The 22,897-nt window shown below is 31.7% G+C and overlaps 1 protein-coding gene across 1 annotated transcript in view; it reads left to right on the top strand.

Moving 5' to 3' along the window:
- Window positions 1-4,030: 4,030 nt before the first annotated feature.
- Window positions 4,031-22,897, top strand: part of LOC108688998 (D-beta-hydroxybutyrate dehydrogenase, mitochondrial) — a 24,300-nt gene continuing 5,433 nt past the window's right edge. The window contains exons 1-3 of the mRNA XM_018195577.1: window positions 4,031-4,304; window positions 19,737-19,968; window positions 22,388-22,628. Coding sequence (XP_018051066.1) covers window positions 19,762-19,968; window positions 22,388-22,628 — 448 coding nt within the window. The 5' untranslated portion in view covers window positions 4,031-4,304; window positions 19,737-19,761. The remainder of the gene's footprint in view (window positions 4,305-19,736; window positions 19,969-22,387; window positions 22,629-22,897) is intronic.

Genomic DNA, 22,897 nt, shown 5'->3' with positions numbered 1-22,897 from the left:
GCACTTTTATCGAATGATATATGGCAAATAGAATTTATCGTATGATTAATTTTGACTATCAATTTTATTGATTTCTTCGTTATTAATCTTGTTGTTTTATATATCTATTAAACGCACGCATCGATTTAAATTATTATGTTGAAACTTTAAATCGATCAGCAACAAATGCTGTTCAGATTTGTAAAATGTAAATTAACAATTCTGTTTTAGACAGATGAAACGATTAAAAAAATGGAACCTCTGTAAACGAATTTATTAATCAAGACAATATATAATAGAACCTTTTTTAGAAATTAAAAATAAATATTTTCGAATTTATAACATTAAAAAATTTCAATCATTTTTGTTGTATTTTATACAATAATTTTAAAAATGTTCGAATCATTAGCTTTTAAAAATAATGTTTGTAAGAGTAAACCTGAAATAAAAACTTTTTTATTTTGTTTACAATAAATTACTATTATTTGTATAAGAAAATTTTGAAATTGGGTGAAAACAAAATCGCATGTATTCTAAATCTATGAAATTGAAATTTCAAAAAAGTTATCACCGTATTGGTAAGTCAAAAATAAATGAATCGAAAGATCAGTACGTGACTAGATAGAGGACATTTCTAAATGTATATCATAATTAAAATAATTTGAAATATTTCTTGCTACACTGTTTTGAAAATGCAGTTCTGAGAAAAATATTATTTGTTAATCGATTTTATAATTATAATTATTGACATAATAATATGAAAAATAATATTTATACATAAGTACATGTGTACATATTTTGGAAAAATTAACAATTTTTTTAGATTTATAGCATCCTAATTAAAAGTTGTTTAAATGATTAAATTTGATACAAATAAAAATATTGATATTAATTTATAACCATAGGATGTCAATTTCTAAGAAATAGAATACTGTAAGAATTTTTATTTTAACTTTTAATTACTTTTTAATTTTCTTATTTCAATTTTAATAACGTTATAAAGAAGGATATTAAAAAGAAAATTGATCGAAAAAGTAATTAAAAGGAATAATGTTTATTATTATGTAAATTTTAACCTTCTAGATACACAAAATTATTAAAAAGTTTGAGAAATACGAAAATTTAGCAAAAAATTTGAATAAATACATCATGTTTGTGTTCTATTTTCGAAGTGTTTCCCAAATGCTTCAAATTTTTTAATAATTTTGTTGTGTTCAGGAGATAAAAATTTACAAAAAAATTATTCCTGTTATTTATACTCTTTTAAGTTAATCTTTTTTTAACATCCTTCTTTAAATGATTACTTTCACATATGTGTATGCGGTTGTGTAACTATTGAAATTTTATATGACGTTATTAAAATTGAGATAAAAAAATTAAAAAATAATTAAAAATTAAAATTAAAATTCTTATAGTATTTTTAGAAATTAACATCCTATCGGTTATAAATTAATATCAGTATTTTTATTTGTATTGAACGCGAATAGTCAGAAGACCAAATTACAAGAATAATTCGTGTTGGAGAGCTACCGACCTCTACCGAATACATACCTACATATATAATCGGTAGTGTGGTAAATATCGGATTTGCATTACATTCGCTAGCATACGCTACGTGATTTTATTTCGATATCATTACTCGAAAATTTATTTCGCTAATTAGCTGACCGTCATAACCCACTAAAGCACGCCTTCGCATCAGCCTCTATCCGGGATACCTTGCGTGGTTAACGAGCAACAGCATGGGATGCATAATCATAAAAATAATCCTCATTTTGTGGACGTAGAGAAAGAGAGAATGAGAGGGAAGGAAAGAGAGAAAACTCTCGCGAAATTGAACGCACTCTGGCTCTCACGAGAGCGATCAAAAGATTATCCGAACTTCTCCCGTTACCAATGCGCGTTACTACGCTTCAACGGGTCTCAGTGCGATTTACGCAGTTTCAAATAATCCTACTAACGTTTCTATTAATGCTGTGATGGATCCTTTTTGGAATTTTTCCGCGGGATGAATTGCAAAGATTAGCTGTGGTCATTGTTATCTGTAAATCCTTATCAGCTCGTTGGAGAGAGGGAAATGAATAGTTACTTTGATATGCCTACAGTAGAAAAAGAATGAAAAATTTTCCCAAAAGTAATAAAAATATATATACCTTTTATTATTCTTAGGCTTCATTTTTAATGGTGAAAGTTTGAATCAATTAAAAATCGATCTTTCCTTAGCAAAAATACGAGAATTCATTATATACTCATTTTACTTTTCAATCTGTAACATATCATCTTGGCAATTAAGATCTAAATTAGAATTTTATTAAAATAAATTATATTTAAAATTTACCAGTAATGTAATTTTGCAAATTATTTAATTCCCTGTTTAATTTGTGAGAAAATCGTCTATTTTAGTTGCTTAATAATTACAAAGTTATCGATATCTCGATATTATGACTAGAGAAATATCATATCTAAACTACTTAAGAATCTAAGTATCACATTAATGATGCATAACAAGTGGAACACTTTCTCTATATCATATAATAAAAATATTTTAAAATATTTATAGCAGAGATAATATGTACATATATATTTATATCGCGTATGTTTATGTCATGCATTGCATGTCAATAAACCTAATAATTACTTATGTTTCATGAGAAAAATCTGTACAATTGTTTATATTTGTGCAATCCCGTAGGCGTTTCCCACAATTTATGTAATCGTATTACACGCATGGTCTACGAAATGATAATTACTTCTCACAGTCAAGTGAAGCACGCTATGAATAGATTAGATCGTATTACGTTTCTATTGACAAAGACCGCATCTCTGACATAATAAGTTTTGTTGATTCGTCGATTTATAACCAAAATTTGACAACTTTATGATATTTAAGAATATGATATTATATATTTTAATTGTACCATTTTTGTAAATATCTTTCACAAATATCCCGCACATTAATATTTTAAACTATTTTAAAATAACTAGCTTTCTTATTAGCTTTGAATTAAAATACAGTGTTAACATGTAATTAATCATCAATAATATAAAATCATATAGATATTTTTCCTTTCCTTAAATTGCTCAACGTTGCTCGTGAAATTTATTTAATCAACAACAAAAATAATTAATAACAATTATTATATGATATTATAATTATTAATACATTTATATTTATCTAATAAAATATAAGAATGTCACCTGCTGAATGTACTTGATATAACAAATATTAATTCTTTTAAAGTCATTTAAAGTGTATAGACAATAATGACTCACGATCGAAGAATTCATTTAAAAACGCGCCGTATGGAAAAACATACTCATATTCCACATCTGAAACTTCAACTTTTCGTAGCTCAGTCGCTTACTTTACATAACTGCAAAGTTACAAAATTACGAATACCAGAGGCGATACTGAAATCGGACGGCGATACTGATTTCGTTATTTGCTGCAAGTTTTTAATTCGTGCATTGCCCGTCTATAATACACCACGTTAATATGTTCAGCAAACACATTTTAAAATATAAATTGACATTAAAAAATTTAAGCTGTGTGCTAAATAAATAATTCTAAGCAGTTTTTACTTTCTTCCTTCATAAAAAAAACAATGCTTTCAAATATTTTTTTTCTTCATACTATTCTCCTCAGCGATGCAGCGCATGTTCACTTAAAATGTCAAACTGTAAATTATTCATTACAACAAAAATTTTATCAAATCGTATAAATCACAGGTAGCATACGATTTTCTTGTTAATTTAATAAGACGTTAAATTACATCTACGACATTTTGTTGCGACGAAATTGTTCGAATTATACTTAAACTGAATTTTGACTTTATCTCTAATGTCTTATATTGATTCCATTTAATAGGACTAGGTTCTAAGGAATCCCTATATAATAATCGTCCAATTTCGAGTATGTCCCCGACAATCGATGCATATCAATTATTACGGTGCGATGCATGAGAGACGCGCACGTGACCGTAGGCGCGGCGGTGGAGGCACGAAGATGCCTCCTCGCCGTGCCTTTTCCATTCCGCCGAGGTAGGCACGGCCGAGTATCGTATATACCGTTCCTCCTCGTAGGCATTCCAAGCAGGAATTCTCGAAAGCCAGTTGTGTTGTAGAAACCGTGGTGCGGCTTGCCCGCTCGCCGGTACTTTCGACCGATCGTAAAGCCGACCGACGTTTCACAGCTCCGTCCCGATCGCTTTCAGTAACACGGAATTTCGCCACGAAAACGGACACAATCGTTTTGCCTATAGTGGACTATTGGAATCGCAGCCTGCCCGGAAACCCCACCAAGGCGAACCGTGCATAAAATTCTGGTGAGTTATGTGTACGTTTCTACCTATCTGTCTACCTGCGAAATCGACGGTCACTTCTGCCGGAGATCCATCCTTTAACTGTTGAATGGGACCTCGCTTGACTGTTCAATATTTCAAACGTCGAGGCGTCGGTTCTCTAACTGAAATTTACGGTTTAGACGTGTTATTTTTTTTGCGGAAGAGCGTTCAGTTCCGACGTTATGTTACGTTTAAAGTATATTGAAAATTGTATATTGGTAAACATGTCAATGGAATTATAGTGAAACTTTTCGCATTTATTATGAGTGTTGTTCGTGCAAACAATATATTTTAACAGATTCTGAGAGGACATATTTTAAACAACGTTTTAGTTAGACAATATTATTATATAAATTTAAAAAATGTTTGTTAAAATTTTAGAAGTATTTTTTTTCCATTATTTAGTACAGATTAAATTTTTCGAATGTATATACAGATTAAAGTTTTTAAACATGTACTAATATTTGGATATAATTTTTAATAATTTTTAATATTTGGATAAATAATATTTTTAATAATTCTTTTATATTTGGATGAATTTTTAATAATTGTATTTAACTTTTTTTTTAATTACAAATGAATAGAATTTTAATTTGATAATCTTATTACGATATCAATTAACAATAAAAATACTTAATAATTTATGTTATTTGAAATATATTGTAATCCGATATATTACATTCGTATTATATTACAACATCTTTGTTGATTTGATAATATCGTAATGAAATTATCAATAAATTAAAAATTAATTCATGCATATAATTTATTCAAATTCCAGTCATGTAAATTATCTTTGTTCATGTTAAGTTTAGAATCGAGATCATTCGTTTTTACATGATGATGCCAGTCCCTCGTCATCGTAGAAAATAGCCATTGAATTACGAACGCTCTAATTTCTAATGATTTACGTCAAGAAATAATCAAAGAGAAATCTTTCTCAAATGATCATTAACATTTAAAAAATAATTTAAATTAACATTTGACAGTTTGATTACTTACAATTAAAAGAAATTATTTTTACAGCATTTTCAAAAGAAATTAAAACTTAATAAGAAGCAAAAGTTTCATATTTTAATATCTATTACCGCATCGATATAATGCGAGTCAATTAGAGTTTAGTTTTTAAATTATTTAATAGGTCTACAATTATTATTTTTGATAGATCTAAAATCAGTGGAATTGCTTTTTACTAGCGATATAACATTCATACAATTATTGAGCTTTAACAATCGCTTTGAGAGAGAAGAAACTATATTAAAACCCAATAGGACATGGAAGTTTATTTTAGAGCCATCGTCCATCACGATAGCCAATATCCATCGTTTGGAATTTACTTCCAAATTGATGTTTGACAGGCCTGAAATCGACGAGACTCGCTACATTTAGCAATTGTCCGAGAGTATCATATCATTTGCGAAAGGAATTTCGCGAGTTTCTCAGCTCTCGAAAACCAAGGAAAACTGAGAGAAAACCTTACGAATGAAATGTCTGAAACCATTTGCATGAACGATTCCTTTGTCTCGATTCCTCGAGCCGGGCGAGGCTCGTCGTTTCCGCTTTAGAACTTTCGATTATCGCCACTAGCGGACCGTGTCATAGATGAGACCATTTCCGGGATCTTCGATTATCCGCGTCATGAATAATGCTTCTGCATCATGTCGCGTTTGCAGGAATGAAGGCCGTACTCGCGGAAAGAAATGGCTTGAGATTACTGGATAATAAATTCTAATCATCGCTTAGACCGTCCACGCGTTGTAATCAAGTCTTCATTAAGTCGAAAGGATCGCAGGGTGAATGGCGGATCTCGCGGCGCTACATCCGCGGCTAATTCCAGGGTTGCATCGTGCAGTTTTACTGAACATTCGGATTCACTCTGTGCTCTACTTAACTGGCGATTTAATTTTCACTCGCGGCCCGAGTAATTAAACAGCTCTCTCTGATCATCTTCACTATCCGCAAATATGCGACACGCCATCATTGTTATCATTGTCATTGTGAACGGCCTATAATTTTACTGATCTTTCGGATATTCATCTTGTTGGAATCGGCGACGAGATTTCTAAATATCGCGAAACGAAATGAGATTTATTTCTTTTCTCGTGTTTAGAGATCGCGGGCATTTACGCGAGTTGGACATTTTTCATTGAAGGTATCTTAATCCTGAAAACAATTAAATGAAATGTTCGTTTCTCTACAAAAAAAAATTAATGTATTTAACTTGTGATTGAATGTTAATTACGATTAATTGACTTGTCATTTTACATTCAACTTATAAATAACAAATTTTTATTCAAGTTCAAAGATGAACGCATGCACAAAAACGATTTTGAAGTATCTAAAAATTTAAATAAAAAATACAGATCTGAAAACAAACTTTTTTTTTTGAATTATCAAAATAAATTAGGAAGGAAACTCAAGCATGATAAAAGTAATAATGAAAAAATTTTGATATTTTAGCAATGAATTTGAACATCTTAATAAATTATTTTAATAATCCAACAAAATTTATTTTCAGATCTACTTAAATTTTTATATAGCAAAATCATTCTTTTGTATAAAATCAAATATAATTTTATCTGGATGAATCAGATCGTTTCGATTAAAACTACTCGTAATCTGATTCGCAGTGCATTGAAATGATGAAATCCCTGTAAGGCAACGATAATTGTTAAAGTGTATATAGAAAAAATTATTTTATGTGTACTGAAACATTAAAAAGTTCAACTAGATACAACTCTAAAAATAATTTTATTAGATTATTAAAATAATAATGATATAGGACGCTCAAGCTTGTTGCTAGAATGTAAAACTTTTTGAAACATTGTTCATCATGCTTGAGCTTCCTATATACATAATTATTTTGATGATCCAATTATAAATTATTTTCAGATCTGTATTTACACAAATTTTTAGATATTTCAACAAAATTGTTCTTTTCATATATGAGTAAAAAGCAGCGCTTTAAATCTTTTCAATCAAATTTCGCATTCGCCTATTTATGACGTGACGGAGGTTATCATAACAATGATAACAGATGCTGTGCATCGATGCATGGATCAGGTTTCAGGATTATGTGTAATTAACTGGCGTATTCATGTAACAGTGAAAACAAAAACCGAATTGTAACACCGCGGTAGGACATTGATGTAAAGCTCTGCTTTACAGGGAAATTACATATTACGGTGAAATAGCCATCTTGCACTCACTGCAAACTTCGAAATCAGGTCGACAGAAATAATTGCTATGTCGACCAAATATCCCGCCGGTAAACCGATGTAACTTAAGAAAGTCAGCCATTAGAGAGAGCACACTTAGTTCTCTTAAGCCATAAATTAACCACCGGTAGTATTGTGATTTCAATTAAGTGATTTATTGCGCTACATTAGTCTGCATAACGTCCCACGTTTAACATCATCTCCATAATTGAATCTTTCGTGGTAGACGAACTAATTCCGAAAGGACAACGCCGCTTTTCATTCGGATTTTCGTCGACAATGTCGTTTTCCATTCAAATTTTCACCGACAGTGTCGCTTTTCATTCTAATTTTCACCATTTTCGCTAAGTGAAAACGATTCAAAGGAATTCGATTCAAAATCTGTTCTTTCTTTATAAAGCCCGATTAACTTCATCAGTATCCATTCCCAATAATTTTTATTTTTCTTTTCTTTTTCTAATGCGCCGAATAAGTATACGAAAAAAAAGATTTTGTTAAAATGTCTAAAAATTCATTTAAATACAGATTTAAAAATAATTAATTGAACCATCAAAATATTTAGGTACATATACTACAAGATATCAAAGAACAATGATTATTCAATTCTTTGAGAATAATATTTTGTTATTTTTACCTTCCATGTGTCAAAATGTAAATTAATCCATGTCTATGATTAATTTGAAAATAAGATTCATATTAACGTATGCACTTAGTATATAAACTAAATTTGAATTAAATTAAACTTAATACATTTTCTCGAGTTAGATGTTTAACTTCATTGTTTTAGTTAAATTAATAATACATTAAATAATAACAGTGACGAAATGATTAAAAATAATTTAAATTGTGAATATATTTGACTACGAATTTAACAGTGTAGAATAGTTAAGTATAATAAATAATACTACAAAAAAATTTTGATATTTTAGAAATCAGAACTTAGGTGTCCTATATAATTATTCCGATGGTCCAACAAAATTATTTTCTAGCTTTCTATCTAGTTAAATTTTTAAACACTTCAGTGAAATCGTTCTTTTCGTCTAATATTAAGAAGCTATTTCTTCTACGGATCGAAAAGGAAGGCTCTTCCTCACGGTCTGCAAGCACATCGATGTTATCCGGATGGATGCACTTCCTCGTCAACAATCGCGAAAGTAAGTGCACGGAATATATCGAGTCCGGTGAGTCGCAATGTCGGCGACCGCTCGAACAACAACCGCAACGGCGCGCAGCAGGCTTCGTCGATACGCATTCCTGGACGAGCGCAACGTTCTCAGTCTTTCAGCACGGTGGGAAAAGTGCTTAGCTCAAACTTTCTAAGCGTTTCACACCATATTCGTGGCTCATATTCGGCACAAAAAAAGGAAGACACATATATATATATAACGTTGTTCCGGTAAGAAAAACCGTAAAATCAGTAGAAAACCGTAAAGTCCGTCATTATGCAATCCCGATAAAACCTCATCCAAGGTTTATTTATGCGATCGCAGCCGGCCGCTAACGAATGTAATTAGAACTCCATGCACGCCCGCTTACTGCCCACCCAAGTTGCTTAATTACGCCCATGGAAATTTTTGCGCCGGCCAAAGTCACTTGCGTACTTCTCCCTTCCCGTTTTACTCTTTTATTTGTGTTTTAAATCCTAGATGAAATATTATTAGATTCGAGATTCGTGTCCCGCTTCGATAAAAATAATTGATATCACGCGTGATCTAAAGTAAAAATAATAAAAGAATTATTTTTAAGATCTCCAGACATAGACAATATTTTAGATTCATCATATTAAATATTCCTAAAATTTATATACATATATAATTTTAAATATAATTTTAATAATCTTAAATTTCTCAAATATTTATCATCATATCCTTATCAATCAAAATATATGTATAATAATTTTAATACAAATCTAAAGTTTTAAAGTTGCAAATATTCGAATAATTTATTTTGTTTATTACTAATATTATTTAATATAATATTATTTACGGATCCACTTTAGAAAGTACAGATCTCATTACTTGCACAATTGTGACGACCATCATCGGACATGTCAATCATGTACATTCCATATTATACGTTAGATCGCTAGCATGCTATAATTTCTTGGGATGTAAAATATGGCATAGGATGATGTTATTACGCGAATTGCCGTTTGTGCTACAGGAAGTCAGTGAATGCGACAGAATGTAATAAGAATGTAGCAAAACGAATGCGTCGATGCTTTCACAAGTAAATCACTCAAGTAGCTTCGCGCAACTCAGGTAACTTAAATTCATTCAGCTTATCATCTCAGATAACTTCACGCAGCTCAGGTGGCTTCGTGCAACTTATACAATATATAATACTTCCGTAGGTATTATCTATTAACATTATTACGCATGGATAAGTTGTTTTACGATAGATTATCAGAAATAAACAATAATAAAAATATTTACGTGATAAAATTGATATTAGATTTCTTAGTGGACATATTAGTTTATTCGAAACTATAAATATTTCTTATTTAATTAGCAATTTGAACAACTTGACATTCCTTTTTTTATATCAAAATTTGCAATTGTTTGATGCATATTGAAAAGAGGAGGCGATAAGTTGTAACTATCATTTTGCGCCGATGATACAAGCATCAGTTTTTTAATTAGCACCGAACCAATGAATACATTGGCTCATTTCCTTGTTTGCTTATTTCAGAATTATTTAATTTCAATTCTACGTTACCATTACGTTATCATTATATATGTGTTATAGGACTGCTAACAGTTGGAATATAATAAATGGAAAAGTTTCAGTAAAATTGAATACGCGTTTTCCATAAGCCAGAATTATATCCATTAATATAACTGCTGACGTAAATCCGAATAAAAATAAAATTTTCGCAAGTATGCCACAAGACAAACCGCTGCAGCCCAAAATATAGTTGCAAAATGAGGAATATCAGAGCGTTATTGCGAACACATTTGGAGATACATGTTCGTGAATTCCTAAATAAAATTCTGGTTGCTTTCTCCGGAAGAATTAATTTTGATAGAAGATTTAGAATACAGACGAGATTAATATCATTGTGGCGCCCAAGACTCGTCTTTTATCAGAAGTAGGTGTGTAAGATGAGCGTCCCGCGTGACGTCCAAATTGTCATGCAAATATTGGACTGCGCACACATGGCCAACACTATTTGCCTTTTACACACAGTCATGTTGGCCGCCCGCGGTCAACTACGAGTACCGTTGCTTCGTTATCTGGGAATGATATACACACACAGCCGTGCACAACACATACAAGCCAGCACGTCAACCACGGATTACACGCTGTACGCCCGCGTACCTGTAAACAGAAGGCTCGAGGAAATCATTTTGATGATTACGGAGAAAGGAGAAGAGCGGTCAAGAGTCCGAAGCCGTTAACCGAAGCGTTCTCATCGTAAACTACGATATTTGTGTATATAAATGGTTCACTGAATTTTCATGAATAACAACTCTTACGAGTTGAGCTAATAATTTAATAGTTTAAGAGTTCAAGAATGAACTTTAAACTATTATTTTTCCATAAAAAGTAAAAACTGAAAAAAATGCTAAAAAAAATTCACATTCGATCTGATATTATAGAGATATTTGTTCACAATATTACGGTCAATCATTCATGTTCCGTTAAACTTCAGTCTCATTTTTTGCATACTTGATATCAGTGCATATTAATGGAATAGTCCGGTAACATATTAAACAAATAATACAAAACTTTAAATAACAAATACAGATTCTTAATCTAATTATTAACTCGATAGATGTTGTAATTGAGATGTTGTAATTGAGTCATTTATGAAGTAAAAATTAATATGCAAATACAATATGAACTTCGTTATATGTATGTTCAATAATCGGGAAATTATAGAACCTTATAACCACAATCCTGTTTCTTTTTTCAATTTAAATAGAATATTCTCTCTCAAAAATATTGAAAAAAAAAAAAACTGAGGTAAATGTACCAATTAGTGAACATAACCCAAATTATTGAACAAAGTAATAATAATTTTAAATATTAAACTTAGATACTTAAATAAATTCATCTTATTAAATTTTGTAAACAATTTATTAAAGTCTTACATTTTATTAAAAAGCTTATTAATATTAAAAATTTTTTCAATTAAAATTTTTTTTTATTAAACATTTTTAAATCTATTTTTATCGATCATTTAAATCTATTTTATTCAATCTCGAATTGTAATTGTTTAAAGTTTTTGTTATTTCGTCCAATAATTGGATCATCCACTAACATATTTATCTTTATATTGGCATTTCTATCTTCTTAAATTTTTAATATATAAATACACACACACACACACGCACACGCACACGCACGCACACACGCACACGCACACGCACGCACACACGCACACGCACACACACACACACACACACACTGCATATTAGAAATTATTACAAACATTATTCTATAAATTCATTTGAACTTATAATTGAAGAATCTGATTTCGATAATCAGTTTTTTTTCTCTATCTTAAAGCTAAATTTTCTTATTTTTTATTTTATTTGAAAACTATATATTGTACCTGAACATATTCGCAGAGAAGAATTTTTTGAAATATAGGTCGCGCAATGAAAAGAAACATTCAACTCTTATTTTTTCGTTTTGTTTTGTTGGTTTTGCAAAACAGAATCTGTAATCTAGGTGCGTTTCTTGCGACGGTGTTTTCCCGTCATTATTTCAATACGCGGAATCCGAAGAAAAAGCTTATTAACTTCGTGGCGGGACGAACACGTCGGCGTGGATAATTATTTGGCATACATTAGTCACAGAGAGCTCGGTTGAAGACCGCGCTTCCTAAAATGCTTCGTTAACCACAGGCAAAATCGCAATTTAATTCCTCCTACCGATCGTTAACTGCACCCCGCAGAGATGTACAGCAGAGCGAGTCGATGATTGACGATACGATTGAGAGTAATTAGGTATCAAGTCGCATTAATTACTGAACGGTAATCACTAATGCAACGGTACAGAATGTACTCGAATAACATTGCTTTGATTTGCCAATACGTGTTATGTACGTCTTGAGAATTTCTGGAGAAATTAAACGAATAATACTAACTTCTCTAAAAAACTTCTCTAAATGCAGATGTAGTATCTACCATTTGATATTTCGTTAAGCCTTAAAATAAATTCGCTAGAACTCATTTACCGAGTAATTAATTACCGTATTCTTCAACTTTAGAATATTATATATATTTACGTATTTTTCACCAAATCGAAAAAATTGTAGATTATTATTTTATATTGTATTTGAAAGTAATACAAGAATTTGATGACAATTTAAAACCTGGATCAAAGATTATATTTCAATAAGAAGTAGATGTTCTTTTTTTAAATAGTTAAGATAAAATGACAAAAATTTACTTAAAAACTAAAAAACTGTATTATTAAATTTAAATATTGGCCTTGTTAAATTGTTGAATATGTATATTATTATATTTATATACTATTTATTTTTTATGAAAAGTATAAATTTTCAATTGCAGTGACTTTTTGCAGAGATTATACAACTGATATCTCCTTAAAAGATCGAATTTGTGTAAGAATTCATAGTTTATGGTAAAATTTTACTTAAAATTTTATAACACAAAAAACACATTTAAAGAGTGCATTCATGAATAAAAATATATTAAAGAACATATCAAAATACATAGCATATAAAATCATAAATTAAATTTTATGCTAAAATCAAATTGAAATCTTATAAATCGTTCCTAAAATGAGTTCTTAGACTCTTTGTCAATTTGCGCTTATCGCCTCTTCTCTTTAGTTCCGTTTAGAACCGTAATTTACATCGAACGAATCTTCGAGGAAATTCCAGCGTTTGGAGGGTTACATAATTAACGTGCGTTAATTGCGCGTTCAAAGCTGCTGCGAAGCGTCAAACGCGCGTTCCATGAACTTTTAATTTGCGCCAACAAAATCCGCTGAATTCGCATCGTTGCGAATCACGCACGTTCGGTGTGTACGCGAAGGAAGTTGGCACCATCGAAGGAATGCGGCGATTATCTCCATGTAATAGTCCGCTTGATGAATGCGCGCGACCGATGATTTTTATCGAATAAACGTGCCGCAACAGCTGTGCGATAAACGTATCGTGTCCTCGGTCATTCCATCGTCCCTGTATATAGCGATATACGAAGAGAACTCGATCGTTCTCAACTACGAGTAGTTGTGCATACTGTCCCCATGGGAAGCCTTGTCCTCTCCGAACCCGTTCCATCTTGCGCATACCTCGTTGTAACTTCCAACATTCCAACCGGCACACGTCTCCACGACGGGCAAGGTACTGGGCGATTAATTGAGATGACATAGCCGCTTATTAGCATGGCGTTGCAATATGCAATTGCTAGCTATTTCGCTTCTATCCACGTAAGTCAATATCCTCCTTTCGTGTCTAGTTACAAATCCAATTTTGAGATGGATCTAGTAATAAAATAACAATAAGGCAATCATCTCGTAATCATTTCACAAACATTACTTTCTCGTCTGTATTTTCGCGGAGAAGAAGAAAAAGAGACCAATTTCGTGAAAAGTATATCATTATTATATATGTATAAAGTTCCTGTTTATTCACTATTATTATTATTAGATTGTAACGTCAAAAACGAGAAAATATATATTTAAAAAATCTTGCTAAATAAATTAATATGGAAATATTTTTTAATAAAAATAACATTTATAATCAATAAAATTGATTTGACGAAATATATCGGAAATTCTTCTTGTTTCGTTAATTAATAATCATATATCTGGAAATGAATTACGCATATAATAAAAAACGAAACGAGCTATATTTATAGCTATGACAATTGTCAAATAAATAACATATAGTATAGAATTAAATGTAATTTAATTTCTTCCCAAAACAAAAAGGTATATTTATAGGTATATTTTAAAAGTTTATTCTGATTGCTTTTTATTGAAAAAATTATTTTTATTCAAATAAATTTAATTGTGTGTTTTCTCGATTCTCACGTTACAATCTGAGATAATAGTGAACAGAAGCCTTACATTCTAATTACCGATCGATCGTATTATATAATTAAACGCAAGTACAATGATTTCATTCGGCGCAAGGCAGTAGCTCGGAATATAAATTTTATGCTGGAATTAAATGTAACTTGAGTCTCATATTATTTTCTCTTCTTCTACTTAAACATTTATTAATTTTTCTTCCAAATGAATAATGATATGTTTTTCTTCTTTTCTGATATATTCTTCACTTATATAGCGCAGAACAGTATTCTAATTAAAATATGATAAAAAACTTGTTATTTCTTTTCTTGATGAAGATATTGAATTAAATTAAAATGATAGAAAAAAATCCTTCACATTTTGTGTGGCAAAATGGATCTTTTGAAATTTATTCTAGAAGAAATGCTTATCATTCTGCTTCTAAATTTATCGAGAAAATACAAATGTCTATGTAATTTTATAGATATATTACAAATTTATTATGAAGATTAAGACAAAATATAATTATTCATTAATAATTTTAGGTAACACGCACATATTCTTATTTCTAAGAAATATGTGCTCTTCTTCATATAAAGTTTAATTTGATGACTGTTATGGCATAACTACTCGTTATTGAATTACTCCCGTAGTTTGCAATTAGAATAATTAACGTAATTCCCGTCTAGGGAATAGAGGGACAAGTGTCATACCTATATTCAGACACGCCATATATTCAGTTTCAAGACCAGAAATGATTAACGAAATACGATAGAAATAAATTACGTGAGAATGTCTCACACAAATGGATACAAGGCTATTGCTTTTATTTATAATACTGTTTTCTAATTCAGCCTTGAAACAATTAATCCGCAAATCTATATATTCATAAGAAATTTTTTCTTCCAAAATTTAATATAAACAAATAAGAAGATATAAAATTTATAACTGTAATTACAAAGTATATATTCTTAATATTTATAAACTATCAGTGAGTAAAACATTTCTTCATTAATCTTAAGAAAACGAGAATTAGTATCATGAAACAGCAATATAAAATCAATTAATCATACGCTTTTTTTTAATGAAAGATGTACCACTTCTAATTATATGACGTAGTATAAATTCTTGATTGTTATATCAGTAAATAAAGCGTCTCTCGCGTTAATCTTAAAGAATAAACGTCATGAAACGTCAAGGTTGAGTTCAGTTAATCATATAGAGATTTTCGACGAAACATAATAAACCCGATTTATCGTCACAAGTGTGACGTTCTTTATGGGCGCTTATCTGCCGCTTGGATACAGGAAAAGTTAAATAATGATAACCCAGGAGAAAACTTTGTGTTATACATGCTGTGTTATACGCATACCATCATTAAACATACACGCGGTCGCAGGTGCACGCGTGATGTTCGTGCGATCGTAAATGTCCAGATTCCACGTGTCCACGCTAAAACGTATTAATTTTAACGTTGCTGCCGCTCTCCGTTTGTCGTCCCCATGTGACAAGCGTTAATTCATCACCGGCGCAGTCCTTCGCCAGGTGATTCGTTATGACCGGGGGTGAAAATCTCGCCCTGCGATCGAGATCCGTTATCGAAAAACAGCATAGCGGCACTGATTCACATGGCGCGGCGAGTGCCAATGCTGTCACTTCCGACTATTTTTCACAGAGTTACGAATCACGTCGGGGCACTTGACGCGTGACGGATACAGAAAATTGCGCGTCGGTCGATTCGTGCGATCGGAAGAAAGTATCGCAAGAAGCCTGGAGATGGTTTTTGCGCGGGCACGTCCCAAGTGCCAAGCTGACGTTCTTGTAATGTAAAGTTACGGCGCTTTCTATTGTGTACATCGTTTCTTGCGAATCTCTGCCATCCTGTTTGTGCGGATGACATTTGAGAATGACAATATAGACACCTGCATATAGATACGTAATCTTTTATTCCCTGGATGGGCAACGAGTTTCTCTCCCGGTAGTCATTGTATGAAAGACGCTCCTTTACAAACAACGCATACATTAGTACAAAGCATTCGTTATCAACGAAAATATTACTTCATAGGCAAAGGGCATATATAAGGAACATCATAAAATATCTCTACCTTTTTCGCGTTACCTTTAGTCAAACAACTTTAAAACGCAAACAAATGAAACATAAATAATAATGTCTCTTTTCATTTTGCCGAAGAGGACTTCGGCAATATCAGAAATGTGGAAAATGCTTGCGAGAAAGCTCCTTGAGAATGCTGCTGTGCAATATGCGAGGCAAACATCGGTTTCACGTCCTAGCGTATCTCTTTTAGCATATACATATATTTTTATGTCTGATATGCATCGGACAATGCTCTTCGAAGAATGCATCTACCATTCCGCGTGTATGAACTGACATTTACATACCGAGAGAGAGAGAGAGAGAGAGAGAGAGAGAGAGGGAGAGAGGGAGGGGAGAGGGGATCAGAGGAAAAGAGAAGGAGAAAGGAAATATCTTGCTTTCCGAGAGAAATTCGTATATGAATTGCGCATTGTAGGCGTCTTTCTCTCGAGCTATATGATCGATGAAGTTCATCTCACGCTGTTAACTTCATAATGTCAAATTATACTCAAATTGAATATTTTTAATCATTTCTATAGATTGTCATTATTCCTACTCAATATATCAATTAATTTAATTAAAATAATAGAATTAAACAATTTAACTGAAGAAAATGTATTAAATTTCGAAGTAAACAATATGTATACAGAATGTTCTAATTTATTTTAAGTTAGTTTTTTCAAAAACTATTAATGATACAAAAAATATGTTAGATTAAAAAGGAATGACTTTGAAAGGAATGTATTTGATCACGTTGTTTTTTTCTGCAGATAAATGAAATGATTTTCATATAATATGGTTCCTCAAATTATTCTACATATAAAAGTATTAAAATAGAGAATTGAATTATTGAATATGATAAAAATCAATAGTTTATAAGATATTTTATACTTTATTCTCGCAAATTTTGACTTAAAATATAAAATAATAATAAACTATTTATTTTTGGATTATTTTAATATAATTCTGTGTATAATACTTTATACACAGAATAATAAGATGAATCAATTGATATAAAAAATAACATTGATGCTTTAAAAAAATGTGCAAATTGCATAATTCTTTTATTGTGCTTTTTTAGCTTATGTATTGTTGAAACATTTCGCGAGAATATGTTGGAAATTGTTGGAAACATTTTTTCACTTACAATCACCTTCAACAATAATTAGCTGAGCAAATTTAAATCATATCCGATTGCAAATTACATGCAATGATTTAATTTTTTATCTCAAAAAAGCAAAAGCAAAAAATCAATCATCATAAATTAAAGAAGGCCTTTTAAAAAGTTTTTTTTAAGAAAGACTTTCTGTTTCATGACAATGCACGTCCTCATTCAGCACGACAAACACAAAATTTGTTGACATAATATTGTTGGGAATTTGTTTCATGTCATTTATCATACTCTTCAAATCTTGCACTGAGTGATTTTCATTTAATTCCTGCGTTAAAAACATTTGAATGGCAAAAGATTCGAAAGCGACGATGAAATCAAGGCTAAAGTGAAATCGTGACTCTGAATCCAAGAACACGTTTTTTTTATATCACTGATACTTTTTTTATACCACTGAAAAACTGGTTGTCACATTAAGTGCTTCAATAATGACTACATTGAAAAATAATTTAAGGACCAAGTTAATAAAATAAATATATAAAATAGGTTTTATAAATCCTATCTTTAATTTTATTTTTCTATGATGGGGAAATACACACACACACACACACACACACACACACACACACACACATTTAACTTAAGAAATAAATTATCACTGCTTTTTTGATATCTAACAGTGCATCGATGTTATATTATTCGCTTGCATTAGATTCCCTGCCTTTGATTCTCGATGGGTTGCTCGATGTGCTATCGTTACAGATATCGATGAGTAAGTATACATTTCGCGAAGAAATATTTCGCACCGTTGAAGAAATGTCTCTCCGTACAACCAGTGAAATACGAGTCTGGCAAGTTTAATCGATTCGACACATTAGCAGTATACGGTTCTGCCGCTATTAAGTTAGCTGAGTGAGGAAAACGAACACGCGCAAGATTTTCAGTAATCGTCGCAATTCCATCGCGTGTCTATCGTGGCGAAGGAGAAGTTCTCCATTCTCTATTCGATTCCGCGACGATCAAAATCGGTAATCGATCTATGTGGTGGTCGAGCCTAGATACGGTTTAGAAAGGCAAGTGATTCTCTCCGACAAAACCCCGCCCCGCCGTTCACTTTTCAACGAAGAAACCAATTCTTCCGTCTCACTTCTCGATCTCTCCTTGATTTTTTTATCTATTGAGAGAGAGCCTTGTTAAAACAAAAACTCAATTTTTTGTGAGAATTGTTTCGAGCGTTTTTATAGTTAAATTATTGCGAAATTTCTTACAATTTTAAGTGCAATAATTTTGAAATTCAGACTGTCATTGTTAGCAAAAAATAATTGAAAAACTGAAAAACTGAAAAGAATAATTGAAAATTTTTTATATTCGTTTTTATTTCATTTGACATATAAAATTATATATTATAATATTTTTCGATTTCTATATATATTTTATAATAATAAATGAAAAAATGTTAATGGGGAATATTTATTAATTCTCTTGGTAATCATGATAATTCAAATTATTCACATTTATAATTGAGTCATTCAAATCATATCATGTTCTGATAAATTATTAAAATGTCATATTTTAATAATCTAAATTAAAACTGAGTCAAATTTGAATTTATAATAATTTATGTTCTTTTCATTTGCTTGTCATTTGTCGCACCTCAATCATTAAAAAAGTTATGTTATATCTTAAAAATTGAAATAAAAATGACATGCTATATCTTAGGAATTTATACGAAATGGAATTTTTCTTGCGATAAATTCGAACTCAACGCGCCAAAATACATTAAAAAATGTTATTCCCTTTTCTTGAACTAAAAATTATTCGAAGTTTATGTAGTGTTATTTTTACGAATGTTATATTTGTTAATTTACAAAAAATATAAGTTGCAACAACGAAGCTCTTCTATTCACACTGAACACTTCCGAGTTAATATATTGAAGTTCAATATAAAATGAATTCACTTCTCTACAATATTAACGACTCTTTCATTCTCGCAGAGTTTCCTCGCGCCAATCGGTCACAATGGATGTCGAAACCGGGGCCGTTTTGGCCCTGCAGATATTGGCTCTGTGCTCGATAGTCGCAGCGCTGCTGGCTTACCTGATGCGACAGTCCAGAAATGCTGCCGACGAATACGAGTCGCGTAACAAACGTCACGTACTCGTTACCAGCTGTGATACATGCGTAGGCTTACAGATCGCCCTTGCACTCTACGAAGCCGGCTACAAGGTAATAATGGCAACAAGGGGTATACGTGTAACCGTCATAAATTAACGGCAACATAAACTTCACCGTACGTTCACCTCCGTTACGCTGCCAGCCGCCGATATTCTCTCTGCGGCTCGGTGAATATTCAAAATTCAGAACCGCGAGAGATCCACATTGTAAATGCCGAAGGCTACGCGAAGTAACGGCTGACCGCTTTATTGCGTGGGAACTACACTGAAGTTTGTGTACATCGACGATTATCGGAAACACGCATTAGCAAATGGTGGCGAGTCTTGCGTTATCGCAGCGTCGACTATTACTCGTTTCTCTGTTTTTTGCAATCCATAATTATCATCAAAATTGGATCAAAGCTATTATTTGGACAGTTCTTAGTCAGCTTCATGACTGCATAAATCTCGAATTTATCGCCATGAAAACCATGTATATTCCGATAAGAACATTCATACTTGTCATCTTTATTTTTTTCTTTTATCACATGAGATGGAGTAACTTTGCAAGCGACTGTCAGCTAATTTGGGCACGCTAGCTTAAAACGGATAGACGTCGGATCCCTCGTACGTCCACTTTTTCCGCGGTTTCGCGAAATCTAAACGGCTAAAGTTGATACCATGCAACGCGACGACAACCACTGAAACGCAATATCCCGCGGCCTTACGTCAGAATCCCCATTATCCCTTCGAGCGTGCAACATATTTCAGATTGTCGGAGTCCGGGCTCCAAATTAGTTTCCTCATGTCAAGGGAGCGGAACATCGGTGAGCCCTTAAATCAGTTCTGCCGACAGTTTCTCGACAGGTATTCACGTATCCGCTAGTCTCGCTGAGTATATCGTGTCACCACTCAAGAGTCATCCCTCAAAAGATTGCCACTGAAAGATACTTGACCAACTCAGATTTTACTCCGGTAATAACTTTACCGGGAACCGGGAAGCGTTCTCTGCGTCGATCTTGCAAGGGCTTCTTCGCGAAAGGTCCGAATCGAATGGCAATATTACATTTATTACGTCTCCAGAAGATCAACAAGATAATAATTTCATCCCTCGTGATTCATGGGTAATATACTCAGAAAAGTTATCTAATAACTTAATGTAATCATCTCTCTAAAATTCAGCAAGTTAGTTTTGTCGTCTAATAGTTGCGCCACGCTCTTCAACATTTAGTTAATATTTAATGTTGAAATCTTGTCCGATTTTGCTAATTAATGATCAATCAATCAACTTACAGCATTTGCATACTCTCCAGTAGTACTTTAATGGAACTAAACAGCGAAATTTTCATGTAGTACAAAGATAAAATTAATAAGTCATTTATGTAGTCATTTATAATTAATCGCGATAATTAGATTGTTCCACATATTCTGACTTTTGAGCTTTACTTATTATCTTTCATATATCAAGAGAATACATCAAAAAACTTGATATTATTTTTTATAAATACTGTTTTTTTTTAAATATATAAATATATAAATATATAAATATATAAATACAGTTAAATAATTTAATTGACTTTAGCAATTAATAATTCAAAATAAAATCAAAAGGATATAGATAAGTATTTTAAAATGTAAGACCTGAAACGTAAGATTGTTTGAAAATCGTTGTCGATATATTATTAAATAAAAATTAAAAGTTTAAGAATTAAAGTTACTCTACATAACATTATTCAATGTTTTTCAATGTAAAACATCATTCCCATCATCGCTTCTAACATGATATAAAAAAATTTTCAAGTTATTATCATAAATGAATTAAATAAACATTACCCTATTAATCATAAAGCTAAACTAATTGAATTCCATCAAAAAGCAACACAATTTAAAAAGAAGTTTTTAAGGATTGTGAGATAAAAATGACAAAAAATGATATATTAAGAATATATTCTTTTGCCGATATTATTTGATTAGTTTAATTTTGTCTCAAATTAAAAAAGTTTTGCTCCTTTTTCTAAGAAACTTAATTTTTTTATCAATATAATTTATGGATAATTATTTTAATCGAATTTGCTTGATCCGTCTTTAATTAAATTTATTTTTTCACTGATTAATTGTTCGATTTTATGTATGTGACTTTTTTAAGTGAAAAAGCAATATATTTATATAGTAATAAGATTGAAGTTAATCAATCGAAATAGTATTTAGGAACATCTTATCTTCTTAATTTTGATTTTTATAAAATATCTTCTAAAATTAATACCTGAAAGAAGAATTTCGAGTTTTTCGTTTCTTTACTGAAAATATCCAGTTCATTAGTCACAGTCGAGCCTATGTGTCATTTAACACGACCTATCAACGTCAAAGCATATCGTGCGGTATCGAGCGGTGCCAATACGGTGTGTAACAGAGTGGCACGTGGAATGTGGGCTTGTGGCAGCGGTGGTCTTTCAAAACATAATGTATAACATGTCATGTTCTCCCTGCGACAGGTGTTCGCAGGTCTGCTAGATCCAACGGGTAGCTCACCGTCGGTCAAAATCTTGAAGGCGGTCGAGCTGGAGCGGCAGAAACAGGATGAACCTGACGGTACGAGCGATGGTGATCCGCAGCAACCGGAAGCCACACGTACTCGTGGTCAAATCGTGCCATTGGAACTAGATCCGACAAGGGAGGACAGTTTGCACGCCTGTTTGGATGCTGTCAGGGCAAAACTTCCGGCCGGCGAGGATGGCAAGATGTTTTATTCATTCGATTTTTTTGGTTAATCATTGAATCGAGCTAGCCGAGAAATAACCGCAATACTAATTGTAAAATAAATAGATAGTCAGAAATAATTAATTTGAAAGAAGAACTAAATACATAAAAGTCAGTATATAAGATTGAGATATTTAATGAATGGAGGCAATTAGCTTTCTCAAATGAGTAATTATGTATGTTTTAAAAATATAATTTAATATATAGAAAGTGAAAGAGAAAGACAAAGACAGACAGACAGACAG

The sequence above is a fragment of the Atta colombica genome, unplaced genomic scaffold, assembly GCF_001594045.1.
Source record: "Atta colombica isolate Treedump-2 unplaced genomic scaffold, Acol1.0 scaffold252, whole genome shotgun sequence".
Classification (NCBI taxonomy): Eukaryota; Metazoa; Arthropoda; class Insecta; order Hymenoptera; family Formicidae; genus Atta; species Atta colombica.
Note: the sequence above shows the minus strand (reverse complement) of the source record. Positions and strands in the feature narration are given on the sequence as shown.